The sequence below is a fragment of the Miniopterus natalensis genome, chromosome 5 (genome assembly GCF_054644295.1).
Source record: "Miniopterus natalensis isolate mMinNat1 chromosome 5, mMinNat1.hap1, whole genome shotgun sequence".
Lineage (NCBI taxonomy): Eukaryota > Metazoa > Chordata > Mammalia > Chiroptera > Miniopteridae > Miniopterus > Miniopterus natalensis.
The window spans coordinates 31,701,468-31,721,051 of NC_142085.1; the positions used below are offsets into that span (position 1 = coordinate 31,701,468).

A 19,584-nucleotide genomic window follows, 5' to 3' on the forward strand; every position below is an offset into this window, starting at 1 on the left:
GTTTGGCACATGATTAATTCTCCATCATTTTCTCCTATATCGCTCAGGGTTTATTTAGGTTTCTGTGTCTTTGGCTTCTGGCTGGTGAGAAGATCGCCAATTGGAAAGATTGGGGAGAAGAGCCATATGTCTCCCTGCTCACTCTTTCTTCTTTTGGCAGCGCCCTGTGCCTCTTTAGCTGCAGTTCCAGAGTCCTCCCAGCTTCTGCCGGGTGCCTCGGTCCCTGGGCTCAGGTCACCTATGCCATTTCCCTCTCTCCATCCAGCCTTGCAGGGGACAGTGGCTCCTCCTCTTGCTACTCTCTAGGTTTGCCTCCTTATATGGCGTCTTGGCTCCTTTATCACTTGAATTCTTATGAAACACATTAAGTGGCTTCTGCTATTCTTCTGACAAATCTTGCCTTAAGTTCTGTTATTAATAAAGAAACCATTAGTAGCTAATCAGAGTTAGCTAGATTACAAAATTATTTTATCAAAAGCAAAGCTCCAGTTTTGTCCATTTAGGTATATATCTGAAAACATGCTCAGATACTCTCTCAATTTAAATAGGTGGAAAGGGCCACCATTCCAAGCTACATTTTTATGCCCCCGTTTACCTCGGGACATGAATTATAGAGCTCTCAGCATAATGGTTTTTAGAGGTAAAACATTTTAGCTATAATGTCGCATCACAGGTGCCTCCCTTATGGCTCTTGTAAGGATCAAATTAGATAATGCATGTGCAAACCCTTTGAAAATTGTAAGCAGTGCTTCAGATGGAAGGTTGTGTTATTTCATTACCATTATGTCTTCAATGTCTATGAAGAGGCTTGAATGCTGTTCTAAATCGATATTCAGGATATTAGACAAAATATGGCCTCACTTGAGAAGTGGGAGACTGTCATTAACAGAACCCATCAGAACAGACCATTGCGCCAAAGCACCTTTATTCAATTCTTTTCTCATATAGCTGTGGGGAAAGAAGACCTTACTCTTTTGGTTTTACTCGGAAATTTTGTCTTTTGTGCAGGCACACAAACAAAATTAGCTTAAATAAAAGTCATTTTTCAAAATTAATTACTCTCAGGTTTTATTTTCAGGTATTATAAATGGATTATCAAAGCTTTCTCCTTGAGGATTCACTGCTCACTGTGTAATAGAAACTTTTAATGGCAGTCATATCGCATTTACTAGTCAGTGGAATGTATTCCTCACTGTGAATCTTCTAGTGTCCTATCCAGTTTAATGTGCAGAGCTACAAACAATAAAGTATTCCCTTTGAGAAAGCATTCATTATTCTGTAAGAACTGGATATGGAGCAATGCGTCTTTGCATATACTCACTAAGTATTCCTCAGAGTAGCCTCATACCATTGTGCATATTTTTTGCTTTTCAGTCATCCTAAGGAATTTTTCTTTTATTAGTAATAAGCCTTCTCTGCTTCCCTATAAATTATCTTGATTCTCTCGGCTGTCATTTGTTCCATCCGTAATGGTTTTGTGTCATCTGCCTGCTTCTCCAAATTCTCCCGTTTTGGACTTGTGCAGCTCCTTCAGTCGCTCATCAAGAATTTCGTGAATCTCTGCTTTTGTGCCAGGCCCTCTGCTAGATGCTTGGGATATAACAGTGATGAAAACAGATGGGGATCCTGCCCCTGTGGTGAACAAGCCTTATGGAAGAGATAGGTAGTTAATCTTTAACAAATGAATAATCTAAAACAGCGGACTGTTCTGAGAAGTAACTGGAATGTGAGAGAGAGACTTCTTTAGCTAAGGTGGTCTGGGGAGCCTTCCGAAGTGCAAAGGGTGAGGGGATGTTTCAGGCAAAAGAAACGGCAAGTGCAGAGGTACTGAGGTAGGAAAGGGCGTGGGATATTCTCATAGGATTAGAAGACCTTGGTAGCAGGGGGGTGAGCTGCTTAAAATGAAGCTGGCCTAGGAAGAAGAGCGCAGACTGTGCAGGCCTTCTCAAACAACGGAGGAAAATAAGGACTGTTAAGCCAAAGATTGTCTTTATCATTCCTCTGTCCATTGGGCCTTTCGATGGCCTGGAATTGGAAGAATTCGGATCCTGTGGTTTGTAGGAAAGGAATTGGAGCAGAAAGCTGGAGGACAGTTAGGAGGCGACGGAAGTAACCCGTGCACGAGATAAGGCTGCCTTTCTCTCTAGGGAGGTGCAAGTGGAGATGGAGAGAGTGGGCGGATCAAGATGTATTTGGGAGGTAGAACAGATGGCACTTGCTGATGGATGCGATATGCAGGATGAGGGACAGAAGGGGTGGAAGGATGATTCCTCAGTTTCTAACTTGACCAATTAGGTATCCAACTTTTTCAGTGATGGGAGAGAAAAAAAAAAACAGGAAGAAAGAGGGTGTTTGAAACGGAAATGATGGTATTTAAAAACAGGGAATGAATTATATTATCTGGGAGAGAACATGAGAAAAAAGAGAAGGCAGGGAGATGAGAAAGAGCCAGCAGAGGAGATGTGGGAAGGAGCCACAGCGAGCAAGAGGGGAATAGAAGGGAAGGGCCCGTAGCTGTCGAGTATTGTAATGAGGAAATGATGAACTTTCAGAAGCTTCTGAGAGTCCAGTAAGACAAGCACAGAAAACTGACCTTGGAAACTGACCGGCTCAAGTTCAACAGAGACACAGACAAGGAGAATTTTAATGGAATGTTTTGGAGAGAATACAAATTGGGATGGAGTGTAGGTGGGAGATTAGGAAAAGGAAACAGTGTAAAGGAACTAAAGAAATTTTTCTTGGTTACCTACTTTGACAAAAAGATTATTTGTATCAAGTTCATTTGGTAAATTGGGGATATGTAGACAGAGGGATTTATATCTTCATAAACTATTTCAACATGACCCTGCTTTATTTTAAATTTATCAGTAGCATTTCTTCAGTTATCAGTTTAGCAGAAAAATCGCTATGACTTGATCACTTTTCTTAGTTGGGTCTCATATTTTAAACATATAACCGTCATTTCAAAGCACCATCATTCCTTACAGTAACACTGCAGAGAGCTCAGAGGGACATTTGAATAACAAGTCAGTCAGTCATGGTTTCCACAGCTCAGTGATTGGAAAGACTTTCCCACATACTACAGGGTGAAAACAGACTGAAACTGAGCAGAACTGAGCATTCTGGTTCTTGCATCATATCACCAACTTTCCAGTGCCAGATATTTCTTTAAGGTAAATTATATTCTGCAATAGGAGGCAGAGAAGTCAGCTAATCTTTGTCATGGTATCATTGCTCATAAACTATCCTGTATTAGAACGGTTTTTAAGTTATTTTACTCAAACTAATTATCTTGACATCAGATTTTCTCTTTAACATTTACTCGTCAATTATATTTTAATCTGGTTACCTTGCTTTATGCTTAGAGAGCATCTCTGTCCACGGCTGCCAGTCTTGGATTGACTGGGTCCTCTAATGTTACTCTTCATGAGTTCTAGTAACAATCAGCAAAATATCACAGGCATCTTGGCTACAAAATATTCCCACTTGTATGACTGAGCAGATAGCGAGAGAGAGTGGAGAAAACGCAAGGTTTAGAGTTAGAAGACTCGAGTGTGAATCCCGATTCATTTGCTAACTATCCAGGTGAAGTGGACAAGTTATTTTAACTTTTCTAGTCCTCAATTTCTCTCATTCATAAAATGGGGATAATAAATAATACTTTCCCAACCATCTCACAGGGCAATTAGCATGTTCATATGTGAAAACACTTTATACGCTATAAAAGGCTGCAGTACTTGGTCAGTATTGTGGGGATATGAATAAATATTACACCTTGGGCTCAGGAAATTTGCCACATTTTTTCCCCAGGCTCTCATTTTTCAGTCTTCACTGCTTTATTTCCCATCTTTGCTGCATTTCTTCATTTCTTAGTCTATCCGTCAAGGCTACCAGTTCTGCTATATACCTTTATGTTAGAATTTAATTTTAATAAATTTAAATGGAAGACAAATCTATTTGTAGGAGTAAATCCATTTTCTTTTCCGTATTTCATATAGGCTTAGGTGACATGTGTTCTAGGAAGCAGATTCTCTGGTGTTCTTCTAGGTTCCCATCTTTTGTTCTTGCCCCTAAGACATGGAGCCTTTAGCAGCATGCATCCATCGGGATTTCCAGTTCTTAGGCAATACAACTTTGCATTCAGAAACAAACAGGGCACCAGAGAATTCCTCAATACAGGCAGAAGGGCCTCTTACTCTCTAGCTAGCTGAACCTTTTTCATGAGATTTCGCAGTTCAGTTTTTAAATAGAACACAAAGCTCATGACTAATGTTCTATAATAATTGCTTAAAACGAAGTGTTTCCCCGCTTGGATCTGTTGTATTAGGAAAGAATTTTGCTTAACGTGTACTTACAAAAAAGGTCCCTCTGAATCACAGTGCCAAGAAGACACGGCATCCAAGAGCAGAATGGAAACACTGACATTTAGTCTAGCGTCGTGCAGCGAAGCGTGAGGCAGAGCAGCCAGAGCCTGACTTTTACTCAAAGCAGTTAGATAACAGCGGTGGCGGGGAGATGGCAAAGGAGGTCTGGGTTCAACGCCCGCCCCCTCACTCTCCTCCTTCCGAGGTGTCACCAGGGCTAGGCTAACGCCGGAGGCATGGAGCAGAGTGACATCAACAGGCTGAGCCCCGTTTAACAAAGCAGCCTCCTCGGCACTCTCCTTGGTGGTACGTGAGACAGGTTTCTCAATCCAGCTCCTCCAAAATCAAATTATCTCAGAGCTTTTCAACTTTAGAAAACAAAGCCTATTCTTTTGGTATGTTATCTTCTGTCGACTGCAACAAGCTTTGGGGAGTTGGTTACAGAGGGAGGCTCTGGTGACCATTTTAACGCTAGTAGGTGAAGGTTAGTTAGGTTTTTCAGTAAACCACACGAGTGCCTTTCTGTCTCTGCAATGTTAACAGTTACAGGAGCCTCCCGCCTGACTGGGATATGGTTAAGTCCCTGAACTTAAGATTGTAGATATTGGGAGAGAAGAGGGAAAAGTAAAACAGAAGAAGTTTGTTCAAAGGTTTAAATATTTCTTCAACTGCCTGAATATTACTTATTAATTTTTCCTGTTTCATCCCCATTGCCTCTAAAAAATAATGACACCCCCCCCCCCAAAATAAACACACACATACCTATATTGGAAACTTGGAGGACCCTTTCTACACTTATCTGCCATCACCTTCTGTATCTCAGAATCCAGTGACTTCCCGGAGCAGATGCTAACAATACCCTCCCTTCCCTCTGCCAATATAATAGCATCACATTAGTTTCATTTCAATTATGTTTACTGATTTTTATTAGGCCTGCTGCCTAATTACTTTATTAATGCATATTTATATTATAGGGACTGTTTAACAGCTGGAGCCAAAGAGTAGCTCTGTGGACTATTTTTTATTTGTTTGACCAAAGTAAGATAAACACTTGACATCCTAAGAGAGGACTAGCAATTAGAAGGACTTCCTCCCATGGAGGAGTATCAAAAACCAAGGAATTTGTTGGTGAGACTTACATAGATCTCTGGGACAAGATAGAATTTGGTAGAAATGAAGACTGGAGGTTGGTTGGTGGGAGGTCTTGAGATGGCTGCATGATTTTTTTTCCTGTCCTAGACCTAAAGTCTCCTTCAATACTGAAATTTTTGTGTGAATTTTCACCTTAGAGAGGTCAAGATGAGAAATATTTTTATATTCCATGTAATATATTTTGTAAAATGTGTATAAAATAGTTTTAAATCATAAAAATTTTCATATGTTTCTGTGAAGGCAATACTTATAACACCAAAAAAGCAGGATGATTTTATTGAAAATAATTATTTTCATTTTATTTCAATGACTAAACACAAATTTATTGGTTTTTCTTCCTTTTAAAAATATCTAACAGAGAAGAAAATCACGATATTCAGACCTTGACTTTGAGGTAAGTTTCTAAGATTTTTTAATTACTTGAATTCAAAATTGTTATATAATTAATTAAACACATCTGTGCAGCTATCTAGAGTTGTTTTTTTTAAAATTAGGAGTGAAACATTTTTAATTAAAATCTGTACTGTATAAATAGTTTAACATTTTTTTCTGTAAGTTCTAATTACCTAAAATATAGGCGAAGCTGAGGTTTTTCCACACAAGTGAGAAATCTGTTTTATAAATGCTAAGATAAGTGGGCATTTTATGGTAAGGGCTGAACTTGGTCAATTTAGTTTGCTAGAAGGTGGGAATGTTGGTTTCTTGATTTTTTTATATTTAAAACAATTGTAATGGTTTTACCTCAGTGATACCTGGAGAGAGCCTGCGAGGATGCTCTGGCTGGTTAGCTGTGGGACTGACTTGCCTCGTGTCTTGACTCCTATTATTTATTTAGGTTCTCTGAGGCACATTCCAGATTCTGTTTTCCAATAGCAAGTGTTGGTTCCATGTGCTCCTGGGTTTAGTACGCCTTTTCACAGATATAAACAAGATGAAGATGTTCATTTTCCAGTTTACATGGAGTTAATATCGACGCTAGAAATTACTGAAATCATATCATTTGAGCAGCTTATGCTAAGCATAAAATTAACGATGTTTGAGCGTCACGTAAAATGCACTTATGCATCTTGATAATTGGAGATGATTCATAGCCTGCTGACATAATTGGATAAAATACATTATAAATTCCTCCAGCATATTTGTGTTGTGATGCTCACATAAAACTTAATACTCTTAGCTGATATTCCTAAAATTACAGGGGCCTCCTAAAACATGGCAACTCAAAATTTAATCATTTCATTTATGTAAATGAAAGTGGTTGCTCAGTAATATATATCAGGTATTAAAAGTGAGACTTAATTGTTTTTATTTACTGTAATGCTGAACAAAGGAGTCTAAGAAATATAGGTCTTTCTCAGTAATAGTTCAGTAGTATTTGTAGAGGATGCAAAGTAGTGATAAAGAATGTGGCCTCCATGATCATGTGGCGGTTAGTCCTGATGCGAGTGGCTCAATTGTAACCACCTGGCATGGGATAAATATTTTATTATATCCTAAGTTTTTAGGGCAAAAGGATCAAGACTATAAATTCAAAGAGAATATATTCAGCAATCTGCACGTTTAGGTTCTTCAGTGCTTTTAAAAGGATAGATATTTTAGTGGTGCCCCCCCCCCCCCATTCTTCAGATAGCCAAAAATAGAAGATCATACTATATGTGCATTTTGGTAAAAGCAGTAAGTTGTTAGGTTAGTACAAAGGCAAGGAGGTGGGAATTAGCCCGTTGGCATCAGTGACAAAATATAGTAAAAACCTAGATCAAAAATTAAGCCTCACTGCAACCAGCCAAACACTGAAAAGAGATATAATCATCCTGTGTCATTTGGAGCATTAGAAAAACTGTTCCTCTTTTTGTATATTCTCTATGGCAACTGGTAGCCGATTCCTTAAGCTGATACTGTGTTCTGTGCTTAGTATTCCAACATAGCCATGGTATTTTCAAAACATATTGATAATTGAAAAATGTTACAACACAATAACCCTGGGTATCATTTTTAGCTCTTACAGTTATTGCATGATTGCAATAGGCATCAAAATTTGGGGGGAAATAACTTTGAGCTATTGCTTTACAAATCATTCAGTACTATGTCCCTTAGTCAGTATTGCAACTGCAGTTCTGTGGCAGGTCTCTCAAAAATTGTAATTGCTGATGAATTTTGATATAATCTATTTATACTTTGTGGACGGTCCTGAGGAAGACTCCAGGTTACCCTCTTCCCCTTTTATTGCAGGCCACATAAATCAAATTTATGTAAGCTTCCTGATAGCTCCCCACCACCACCCCATAAGCTTTACCACACAATGGCCAGCTTAGGCATTTTGTCACTGACAAACACACTTTGCCTCCTGGACTCCTGAAACCATTTTCCCTTCAGACTCTAAGCCTCACACATTCCCCAGAGTCTACATAGGATAATACAACTCATATGCCAATAAAACTCGGTGGCTAGTAAGCGCTATACCTGAGAAAAGGCCCTTCCATGCATCCATCTCTAAGACAACAGTGCATTCTTGGAATAAACAGAGCAAAGTATTGACTAGTCATAAAACGGTAGAACACTGATTCTTGCTACCTGGAAAGTATACAAAAAATACTACAGTGATATTCCTGTATTCTGTGACCAAACCGCTTACTGGATGTGTATTCCCAGCTCCAAGCAGAGATCTGGTATATAGTAAACATTCAATCTTTTTTTGTTGTTGAATGAATGATGAAAAATTTGAATTTTAAAATCCAGTTTGCTTTAATAGAAAGTTCTCAAAAACTGTATCTAAACTCTGGTAGAAACTAGTATATGGATTGACAGCTGTGGAGGTGACACCTCAAAGATATCCACATATGTAACTCGAGGAGGTGAATGGCAGATAGAAAGTCCAGGAGGAGGGCAAGGCATGGAGGTTGGCTAAGGCCTGATGGCATGTTGAAGTCAAACTGCACTGAAACATGGGACCTATGCAAGAAAAGACTAGACAGAAGAGGTAATTTAGAAACCATACAGTAAAGAGTTGTTACCCCAAGGGAGGAAATTTTACCTGATTTGTTACTAAAAGCCGCTAGGGCTTCTCTGCTGTACTTTTGTTTCTCAGTGAGGAGTGATTTGCTATGATCTGGACTTTGGGAGGATGGATATGGCAGTAAAGGAAGGAGAGGTTGGAATAGGGGGCATGTGGAAGCTGAAATACAAATTAGAAAGTGACTAGTCCAGGGAAGAAATAATGAGGGTCCACGTCCTAGAAGTGACAGGATAAGAAGGGGATGAAGGGACACTGAAGGGTCAGGATCTGTGGAATTTGGTCCTTGACTCTGCAGGCCTGAGCCGGGGTTTCTACTAGTACCATCCACAGATCCAGGGAAATTAAGGAGACACCTCATTAGCATGAGGGGCATTTTAATACTATAGGGATTAGGATGCCTAATGGTGTTAAATCAGAAATATTAGGCAGTTTAAATTTTCTATCAAGGCTGAAGGCAAAGCTCGGGGAATTCTTAGCAATGTAATTACAAACATCCATTCTGAAGCTGTAATGGACATTATTTTCCATTCCATGGACAGAGAAGTATTTATTGTCTATCTTCTCTTGCAAAGACATGTTGATAAATATTGTCATATTCTTCCATGGGAACCATGTAGCCTCTTATAAACACCTTAGAATGTATTTGTGAAGTTCCTAGTGAGCCCCACATATCTTGTACCCATTTCACTCCTCAAACTAGGGAGAGATGAAAGTGAACAGAGGAGGGCACAAGGCGGCACAGATCCAGGATAATCTTTGTGAGGACTTGACTATATTTCCCAAAATCGTTCAGTAAAAATTCAAGTAAGATAAAATATATTTTGTTATTTTATATCACTATGAACACAGCTAAACTATGACGTAGGGCAGGTTTTCAACCTTTTTCATCTCATGGCGCACGTAAACTAATTACTAAAATTCTGGGGCACACCGAAAAATATAAAAATATATTTTTTGCCAATCTGAAAAAAAAGATAGGTATAATTTTGATTCAGTCACACCAGATGGCTATTGTTGTGTTGGCTGTTATTGTTTTTATTTGACAGTCTAAGGGATAGCACACGGGTTGAAAATTGCTGACACAGAAGGTAAAATGTATGTTAATTTCTAAATATAAAGCGTGAGTCCTAAGAAACATCTTCATAACAGACTCCTTCCTGCTTTGTCCCTGACCCCCAGCAGTAAATGCACTGTTAGGCAATCAGCGCACTTTCTGAAGGAAAGGTTTAAGCAATGCAGTCCTGTGCTACATTGGTCTCTTCTATATTACTAAATTTAAAAAACTGCAAAATTATTTGTAGCCAAGTATACTACTGAGTGACAGTGACTATACACACACATATGTGTATATATATTCATTCCTTATTCAGTTTTTTTCAGATCCTTTGTCTAGTTTCTTTTAAGCCCTGGGTACTATATATTTACTCAAGTAGAAACATATTTGAAACAAATGATCCCATAATGTCAGGCAGTTCAAGTGACTACAGGCTCTGTCTTATGGATACATTGGGACTCTGACCAAGGAAAGGTACATAAAACATTCTGTTCCCATTCTCAGCTTTAAAAATCAAGCTAAATTTCTGCAATGTGTGTTGCTTCCTTAACATGAGTTTTGACATTCATTTCAGCCTAGTATTCAACTGCCCCCTCTGGAGGGAAGCCTTGTATGTAAAGCAGTCAAGAATAAAAATAACCACAGGTTTAGAATAGTAAACATGGACAGCGGCAATAGAGGCATATAAACAACTAAGGCTGGAAAAGGTAATTCAGGCAAAGTGGTTTCTAATTCCTATTAGCACATGACTTCCAGGCCCCATAATCTCGAGTTTACAGTCAGAAGATTCTCCAACTTCTTCTAACAGTTTCTGTGTATAGTAATGCCTATCTTATTTGTAATTCAGACTTAAAAGAAATCCCAACTCTTGATTCACATTTTTGAATTTAGAAGAGAGAACTTCTAAACCATTTGTATCAAACTACAGGCCCTTTAGGGGCCACTGGTATGGACAAGGGAGTACGATAGGATCAGAAGGGGAAGAAGGCAGGGTTCCCGCCGGGGGCCAACTAAAGGAGCCTTCCTTCCCGTGGGGAGGCCTCTTCAGTGATGATGTCCTTCCGTGTGACAGGCATCTTCCCTGGTCTATGTGCCTGTCCAATCTCGTTCATTTAATTTATTCCATACACACTTATCCGTCACCTGCTGAATGCCAAACTGTGCTAGGTGTCAGGGACACAGAGTCACTGCCCAGGAAGTGTTCAGAGAAAAGACGGGGAGACCGGCCTTTCGAAAGATAAATGCAGACCTTTGGGACAGTTGCAGGGTGATCAAGACCCACAGAGTTTACGGGCTCACTGCAAAGGGCACCTAACCCACCCTAGACTGTTTCATCTGCTTTTCCACCTGAATAGGCATCATCACAAACTTGAAGAGTCTAAAGGGGGGTGCTCCCCGAATCTACAGGACGCATCGAAGAGAGCAGCATGCAAGGAGAGCTGGCAGTGGATTCAGAATGGATTTTAGCTCTCTCACCACCTGTGTGAGCCTGGGAGCTTTGCTTAGCCCCTTGAGCTCCAGTGTCCTAATGAGTAAAATGAGACAATACCTGCTATCTCCCAGGGTCCTTGTGAGGATTAAGAAAGATTGATAATGGCTACCATTTCTTAAGTGGCTCTTATCTGTGCGCTCCACCGATAAGTGACGTGTATCCCTTTTTAAATCTTCAAAACAGCCCTGCAAGGTTATTCTGACAACTGAAACTGGGACAGAAGGAAGATAGGACTTGAAGGTGACGGAATGAGACCTAAAGCCAAGCTTGTCCAGACCTAGAGCTCTTAGATGTGGTGTGTCCCAAGTATTTACTCTAGGAGATTGGCTGCGATATAGTAGGTGCTAGAGACGTACAGGTTGTTTACATCCTAATTTTTCCTTCAAACAACTAAAATTCCATGAAAATACATTATAATTTATCATTTTTCTCTAAAATCAGTAATCAGAAGGCTACAAAGAAGCAAGCTATTCATGAGACAATATTTTCGTGCAGTTAGGATGTGGGTTTATACACAGCTTCAAAAAAAGTTGAGTGACAATAATCTGAGTGGAAGGGAGCATTACCAAGCCTTTATCTCTATGACAAAAGATGCCTATAACATTTGACAGGCATTGTAACTAAAGGAAAATGAAATAAAATCCATATGAGTTACAATTTTATCATTACAAAGTTTTAGAAAACTGAGTTCAAAATTGAGTTTTTCGCAGAAGTCAATTTCTTTGGGACACAGGATGTTTAAGTCACGGAAGAAAGAAAAAGTTAAACAGATAAACCCAAAAGCAGCCATTAAAATGGACCAGTAAGATTCATAAGCATGTGGACTTCTGATTAGGTGGTCAAGACCATCAAAAGCATGAGTGCTACAAACAGCTAATTATTCAGAGAAGCAAATAAGGGAAAACCCTTGTTAAAACTAAAGCCACAGCCAAGTTTTTACCCTCCAGTATTTGTTGTGTTGTTGCTAGCTTTCTTGTCACTGGAAACTTCCCCACTAAAAAAGCTGAAAGATGCACTTGAGTTTGTGCACAGAAAGGAGTCATGCTTGGAAAATCAAACCGCCCCGGACAGATACATGAGCTGTTGATGGGCAGCTCCAATGTGGTACTTCTGTCAGAACCACCAGGCCATCATTGCTATGGTGATTTCTGGCTGCACCAAAGTGGAGATTTCAAGTTAAAATGATCTGGCACGAGAGGATGTATTAGCAATTAGTGTTTTTTAGGTAGGAAAGGCCCCAGATTTCAGCATCCATGTTTTTTATTTGTTTCTACATTAATTTCAGGGTGCTTGAGCTTTATTATTCAGAGTAGCTTTCATGAACCCATGTAGAATACTGCAAAATACTTTATGGTTATCTAACATCCGTGTCTGCCACATACAGCAGACCAATCCTAGCAATCCAATTTCTCAAATCCCTTCAATCAGAATACGGTCATAAAAACTCCAGACTGTTAATGTATCTCATTTCTATGAGACATATTTGAGCCTTTAATTCATTAAACATGCTTTATCCAACAGAGATATTTGGTTGCAAGAGACAGAGAGTATATTTAACTAACATACAAAAGAGAACTTTGTTGGAAGAATATGAAAAAAAAAATTCACCTCTTGGCCAAGGGATGGTACAGGTATTTATTCACATTTTCAACACCATGGGAAGGGATAGCTCCTCAGTGCAAAGTGAGGATCCTCTCATATGATGAAAGATAAAAGGAGACTGCACAGACAAAATCGCATGCCCACCTTAACACGGGGGAGCTGTGCTAATAATATCAACTCTCTTAGAAGACAATGAGCTCTTTGAGGGAAGGGAATTCAGTCATAAGATAAAAATTGTACCAGAAATTCACTGAATTTCAGAAAATAGAAGAAAGAAAACAGACAAAATGCAGGGAGAACTTGAAAACATTAAATGTAGGAATCTGTCTCACTTGAATTGCCCTCAGCAAATTCCCCTATCATTTACTCTCCTAACACCGCCATTTGTTTGCCTTATCACAGTTCTAATTTTATGTGTATTTGAGTTGTTATGGGATTAATGCCTATGTTCTCCATTACACCTCAAGCTATAAGAGGGCAGGAACTCTGCCAGGTTTTGCACAGCATGTGGTGTATTATCTGACAGAATGAAATACCTATAGAGAAATGTCAGTTGTGTGGCATCACTCCTACTGCACCCTAGCAGAAAATAACTACATAGTAAGAGTCATTGTCATGAAAAATACTATTTGTAAAGCAGAGCCAGTCATAAGTATCCTGACTACTCTATTGTTTTCAGAAAAGGTATTCCTTGCCCACAAATCCATATTTTAATCAGTGTCTTGGGACCTGATAATGAATGGGGTTATCTGCCTCCCCAAGGATAGAAAGTACTACAATATATTTGCCAGCTATGTGGTCCTCAAAATCCCTGCATTGAGTTGCTTATGCAAATCTTTCCTCTCATAAATCTCTATCAGCTATCACTAGTCAAATTATGTTTGCCTGGTGTTTCCCTGTAAATCCTGCAAATCTGTTTCCTGTACTCTCCCCAAAACTGATGGGAAGTTAATCACTCTGTAATTGCTTCCTATGTTTCATGTCCCCATCATGAGTAATGTTGCCACGTTGCATCCTCAACCACCGGATTTGTCAACACCAGTTCCTAGAGCTAAGAGGAGTAGAGATGAAACTAATTTAGTTGCAGCAAGACTTAAAATGGCAGAATTGTCTCAAATGAAAGTAAACTAATAAAAAGAAGAAATTGGCTAAAGCAAAGTGTTATCTAGACACAGATCCAATAAATATAGGAAATTTAAATTGACATAAAAGAGAATAAGGCTTTTTTTTAAAAAAAAAATCTTCATCCAGAGATACGCTTTTATTGATTTTAGAGGGAGGGTTAGGGAGAGGGAGAGAGAAATATCAATCAGTTGCCTCTCCTATACGCCCTGGCCGGGAATGGAACGACACTCCGACCAGCTGGGCATTATAGATCTTCCCCCACAGATATATTTCTTTTTCGAAACAAATTCTTACTTTTGAAAATATTTGGTAATTAAAACAGACAAAAGTTCAAATTTTAGCATAGTCATGAACATAATATACCTATGCAATATACATGAGGAAATAGTAAGTTATGAAGCACATGTTTAAAAATACTATAAAATCTTACACAAACATGAAGATAGTCTTAGAGGATCACCAAAATACTGTATTTTTCTCTTTATTTTTAACTTGTGAAAATTGAGGAAAGTATTTTCTCCTTTAAAATAACAGTGGTAAATATAGGGAATTTATTATCTTACTTTTCTTTGTGTGTGCTCTTTTAAATCCTACATAATGGAAAAAGATTCAGCCCATGTTACCCCAAGGTCATTTTTGTTGAGCTAATGTGAAGTAAGGAAAGGCTATAAGCAGAGATGAGTATGAATATACGGGGGTGGGCAAAAGTAAGTTTATAGTTGTGAGTACATGAAGCAGAGTTTAGTCTTTGTTTTATTTACCCTCACCCAAGGATATTTTTTCCATTGCTTTTCAGAGATAGTGGAAGGGGGAGAGAGAGAGAGGAACATCAATGTAAGAGACACACACAGACTGGTTGCCTGCTGCATGTGCCCCAACCCAGGCCGGGGATCTAGCCTGCAACCGAGATACGGGCCCTTGGCTGGAGTCGAACCTGGGACCCTTCCAGTCTGCGGGCCGACTCTAACCACTGAGCCAAACCAGCCAGGGCCAGAGTTTACTCTTGTATTATTTACTTGTATTACAACTGTAATCCTACTTTTGCCCACCCCTGTATTTGTGTCTGTGATTTTAGGAACTCTTCAACCACACAATTTATGCTCTGAATCCTAATTGTTAAGATTCAGTACCATCTCATGAGCAAATATATGAAACCTATGGGTCAGATTTTCTTTGTGCGAAGCTCAATCAGTATTCACACAGAAAGTATAAGATTTTAGATCTTGCCTATATTTCAGACACTTCAGTGCTTTGAGTCAGCCTTAAATGGCAGGGCCTGGGATTCTTTTCCCCCTTTAGTACAGTCAGCTAGGATTTTAGTGTTTATAGAAATAAAACATAAAAAAGTAATATTTCCCATGGCAAACATTGAGGGACTCGTGTGCTTTACAAGTCCAAATTTTAAAACATTTTTTTCATATTGTAACGATTTTTTGTAAAACAGTTTTAACTCTAAATGATGAAAATCTTACACAGGAATGACTGCTACATTTTTAATGCCCCCACAAGAGAAACCTATTTTTGGTAATCTTGTAAGAAGAAGAAAAAGCCAATTTTTCATGTTTAAGGAGTGCTGACTATAAGACAAGGATCTGGTGCAACTCATTTGTAATTGTAGCACCTTTTGGGACTTCCTGGTTTCTGCCAAACTTAATGTCCCTTATTAGTGAGGCAAATATATTAAATTTCTTTTTTAATGCATAAATCAAAATAGAAATGAGAACCATCCTCTTCTCTTTTGCAGAAGGTCATGCATACAAGGAAGAGGCATATGGAACTGTTTCAGGAACTAAATCAGAAATTTCAAACTTTGGACAGATTTCGGGATATACCAAATACAAGCAGTATGGTGAGTACGCTTTGCTTCATCAGTGCCTGATGCCATGCTAATAATGTGTCACATTAGCGGTTATCCCTGCCCTCCAGGAGCTCCCATTTGTCTTGGGAACAAGACTAGCATATGTAGGAAAAAATAACCCCCCCAAAATGTACTTTGAAATGTGCTAATAGGCAAATTAGGAATGACCGAATCTTGGAACATTTTTATTCATATTTCAAATGTTCTCATTTATAAGCTTGAATTGAAATTAGTTACATATCAAAAATGTGTGTTGGCTTCACCTAGCCTTTTTATCAGAGTTAAAAATTAATTCAAATGTCCAAATAACTAAGAAAATGGAAAACTTTTCAGGGGCTGGCATTTTAAGGTTATAAAATGTAAATTTTATATATACAACTCAATACATGTCACCTGAAATCAGAGTGGTAGATTTTATCTCCGGGAGATTTGGGATACACATCAACACTGAGGGCTTTGACTGTTGATGTGACCATTCGCTTCTCATTCATTCACACTGCTGCCATCCTAGCATCTGCCCTCACCAATAAGATGATATTGTGTGGTTAATATGCGCATGGCATAGTCAGAGCTCCAGAGAAGGCTGCATATTTGCGAAGGCACTGGACCAGAAGTCTAGAAATCAGTCTACTAGTAAGAAGCTCAACCAAGAACTACCTGATCTTGAGCAAGTTACCCAGATCAGTTTCTAAAGTTCAATTTTCTCTTAAGTTGAGCACAGAAAACAGTAATTAATATATGCTTCTTTTGTGCCTCACAGCACTTTCCAAAGCTGTGAGGGCACTTGAGAGGGTAAGAAGCTAAAATTGCCACTTAACACCAGTCTTCACTCCAAATGCGGTGCTCTTTCTTTTCCTGAACCTCTGCCATCCTTGGATGGACCTCCTCCCAACATCTGGGGTTCTGAGATAAATCCCTCTATCGCTCTAAGATCCATGGTGTTTGATCACCTTGTATATGTGTATTATGAGTCTTAGTCTCAGCTTCCTAATTAGTAACCTTAACTTATCAAGAGCAAGAATTTATGTATCTTTATGTTTTTCTTGTGTTCCTCTCAGTACTAGTACAGTGCTGGTCTTAGTAAGTTATCAGTAGAGGGCTGTTCTTAATTTATTACATGTCTATGATAGTTGAATCTGTGTTTGTTAAATGATGGTTATAAGAAATACTATACACTTTGGCACTTAATTGGTCTGTAAGTAGTTAAGGTATATATCTATTTTCCTCCTTACAGCAGGAATCCTGCATTATATGTGATCACCAACACAGAGCTAGGCATATAGAAGGCACTTAATGTTTGGAGATGAGAAAGAACCACTCCCTACACTTAAGTTGTCAATTTTTCATTAGCAGGCAAATGAGAATTGCATCATTGAGATTAGACCCAAGCACATTAGCTACTCATTTTGGAATATTGAAAGCTAACATTGAAATAAATGGAAGAAACTCTGTTTAAAATAAAGGAGACGGTTATGTTTACAAATCTGAAAGGGTTATGCAATGGATACAGCTGGCTGGCTGCTATAATATGATTGTAATTCCCCCTTGTTGTATGGTCTGGCTATTAAATCATTAATGGCACAAATATCTGTATCGCAGTTTCCTGACAACCAAAACACTCTACTAATTACACCACACTTCTGTAGCAGTAAGTCGTTTCTAGAAAAGATTTATAAGTATCGTCTGGGAGGTAGAAGTTGTCACTGCTGCTTGACTGTTATCCTAAATATCTGAGAGCAGAAAAAAAGTTTCTTATTCAGTTTTGATTAATAATGCACATGTATGTGAGTCCATTATCATTAATTCAGTCATATAATTCATAGTGGTGTACTGCTAATGAGAAATTGCATAATTAGGCAGAGAAAGACATTTTCCCAAAAAAATCTCAAATTATTTTTCCTTTTTTTTTTTTTTGGAGACTACCTCACAACACCTGCCTAGCACTGCAAATGATGGTAATTATGTAGAATTTGGGGACTCAAAGGCAAACCAAAAAACCATTTAGGCCATTTCTCTGCTTTGAGGCACAACAACATTGAAATCACACTACGAAGAAAAGGTGTTAAAAGAACCCTTTTACTTTGAGCGTGTCTCTCACACTATTCTCCACCAAGATCTCTTTTCCCCAAGGAGCGTCTCTAAGTTTTTTTTTTTAGAATATAGAATAAACATATCCCTTTTCACTTTGTCCCCAATATTCAATATTGGTAGGTTGGTAGAAGAAAGGAAAAGAGTAGAGGGTAGAGGCTGCAGGTGACAGCCAGCCTGCCCCTGGGCCCATGAGTTTAGGGAAACGCTCAGACAGCTCTGCTGTTTTCAGTGGCTCTGAGTTCTCAAGTTCAGCTAACATTCTGTGTCTTCTATACAGCCCTAAGACCACATTAGCCTTTTCTGAGCTTCATGCATGTAGACTTATATTGAATTTATAATGCATTAGGCCTTTTTCGCACACGTTTTCAGTTTGACTGCATCTTCTCTAGTCTGTACTTGATCTCAAAAAAATAAAAAAACAGCTGCATAAATTCAAGAAGTTCTACTAACGGATTGAATTTTATAAGATTGTGGCCTCCATTGAAGCCTTCCTGCCCCTATGGCTCTCAGATTCAGTGATCTCTTTGGGCTCTTCCACAGTTTATCACTCGTTCACTTGAACCATTGCAAATGTTACACCTTTCCATAAGAGCCTGTAAGCTCCACTCTTGGCACACCCAACCATTCAGGAAGATCGGTAGCTTGCGGCCACCGTCCCAACGCCGACCCGCTCAGATTGCTGCTGGGTGCAGTAGCTCTTCAGCACTAAAGCATGGGCCTCTCACCTAAGGGTGTCCACACATTTGTCAACAGTAGTGAGGACCACAGTTCAGCTGGGAGTGCCATGAGATGCCAGAGGAGATGAACATGAAAGCCAACCTTAATTTATTACCCACTAATAGAACCTCTCAGAAATTCTGTCAGTCATGTACTGGCAATAATACTCTTTGAAATTAGAATCCAGACGTTCTGACGAAGTTTAAAATTGGCCATTTAGTTCACGTACCCACGGTGCTTGATCTTCAAACTATAAAAGGAAAATCATTCCTGTTCCTAACATAATGAAACCCCTACTTTTAAAGCAAATGAACTAACAGTTTACATATCAGGAACCCTTTTAGGATTGAACTTTGTCAAACTAAGGATTCTCAGAAAGCTTGTTTAGACACAGCTCTTGCCTAAGAGAGAGAGAAATCCAGTCTGTGGCTTGATTGGCACAGTTCACACTAGTGAACGTTTCAATTGATGATGGATGATTCAGGTCACTGTAGTGCCCCCAAACATTTGACCATTTTCCATTGCCTACAAAATAAATCCCAAATTTACTGGCCTGGTATATGAAGCCCCTCATTCACTTTCTGCCTGTTTTCTTCTGCCGTTCTTTTTTACTTCAACTAAAATAAATTGGTCACTGTTCTCAGAGTTGTCCCATCTTCACGCTCTGGATTTTTACTCCTCATATGCATGACTATTCAGCCATCCAGCCCCGCATATGTCTTCATGACCGAGCCCATCCTTAAGGCAGCCTAATTTCACCCTTCTCAGAAAGGTTTATGTGCTTTCCACAAAAAGACGCCATCTCCCCACCCTCCTCTAAACTCCCACAGCACATTTCCTGGGCCATAGCTATAGATATATCTGTATTTTTATACCTCCATTTAACTATAAACACCTTCATAATAAGTGATTGCAATATTGTGAGCATTATTAAATACCAGGCGTTTTGCTAGGCGGTTGCACTTTTTTTATGTAACCCCACAAACTAGGTAATGAGATCTGCACATTTTGCCAGCTCCCCTGGCCCGCAATACAAAGCTTATCTCTGTTTTATAAATGTTAAAGTTGAGATTCAGAGAAAGTGAGTAAATTGCTCAAGGTCACATTCATCTGAAA

At 39.0% G+C, this 19,584-nt stretch overlaps 1 protein-coding gene across 1 annotated transcript in view; it reads left to right on the plus strand.

The window, feature by feature from the left end:
• Positions 1-19,584, plus strand: part of ADGRB3 (adhesion G protein-coupled receptor B3) — a 626,535-nt gene that overhangs the window by 604,636 nt on the left and 2,315 nt on the right. The window contains exons 30-31 of the mRNA XM_016195549.2: positions 5,875-5,910; positions 15,547-15,651. Coding sequence (XP_016051035.1) covers positions 5,875-5,910; positions 15,547-15,651 — 141 coding nt within the window. The remainder of the gene's footprint in view (positions 1-5,874; positions 5,911-15,546; positions 15,652-19,584) is intronic.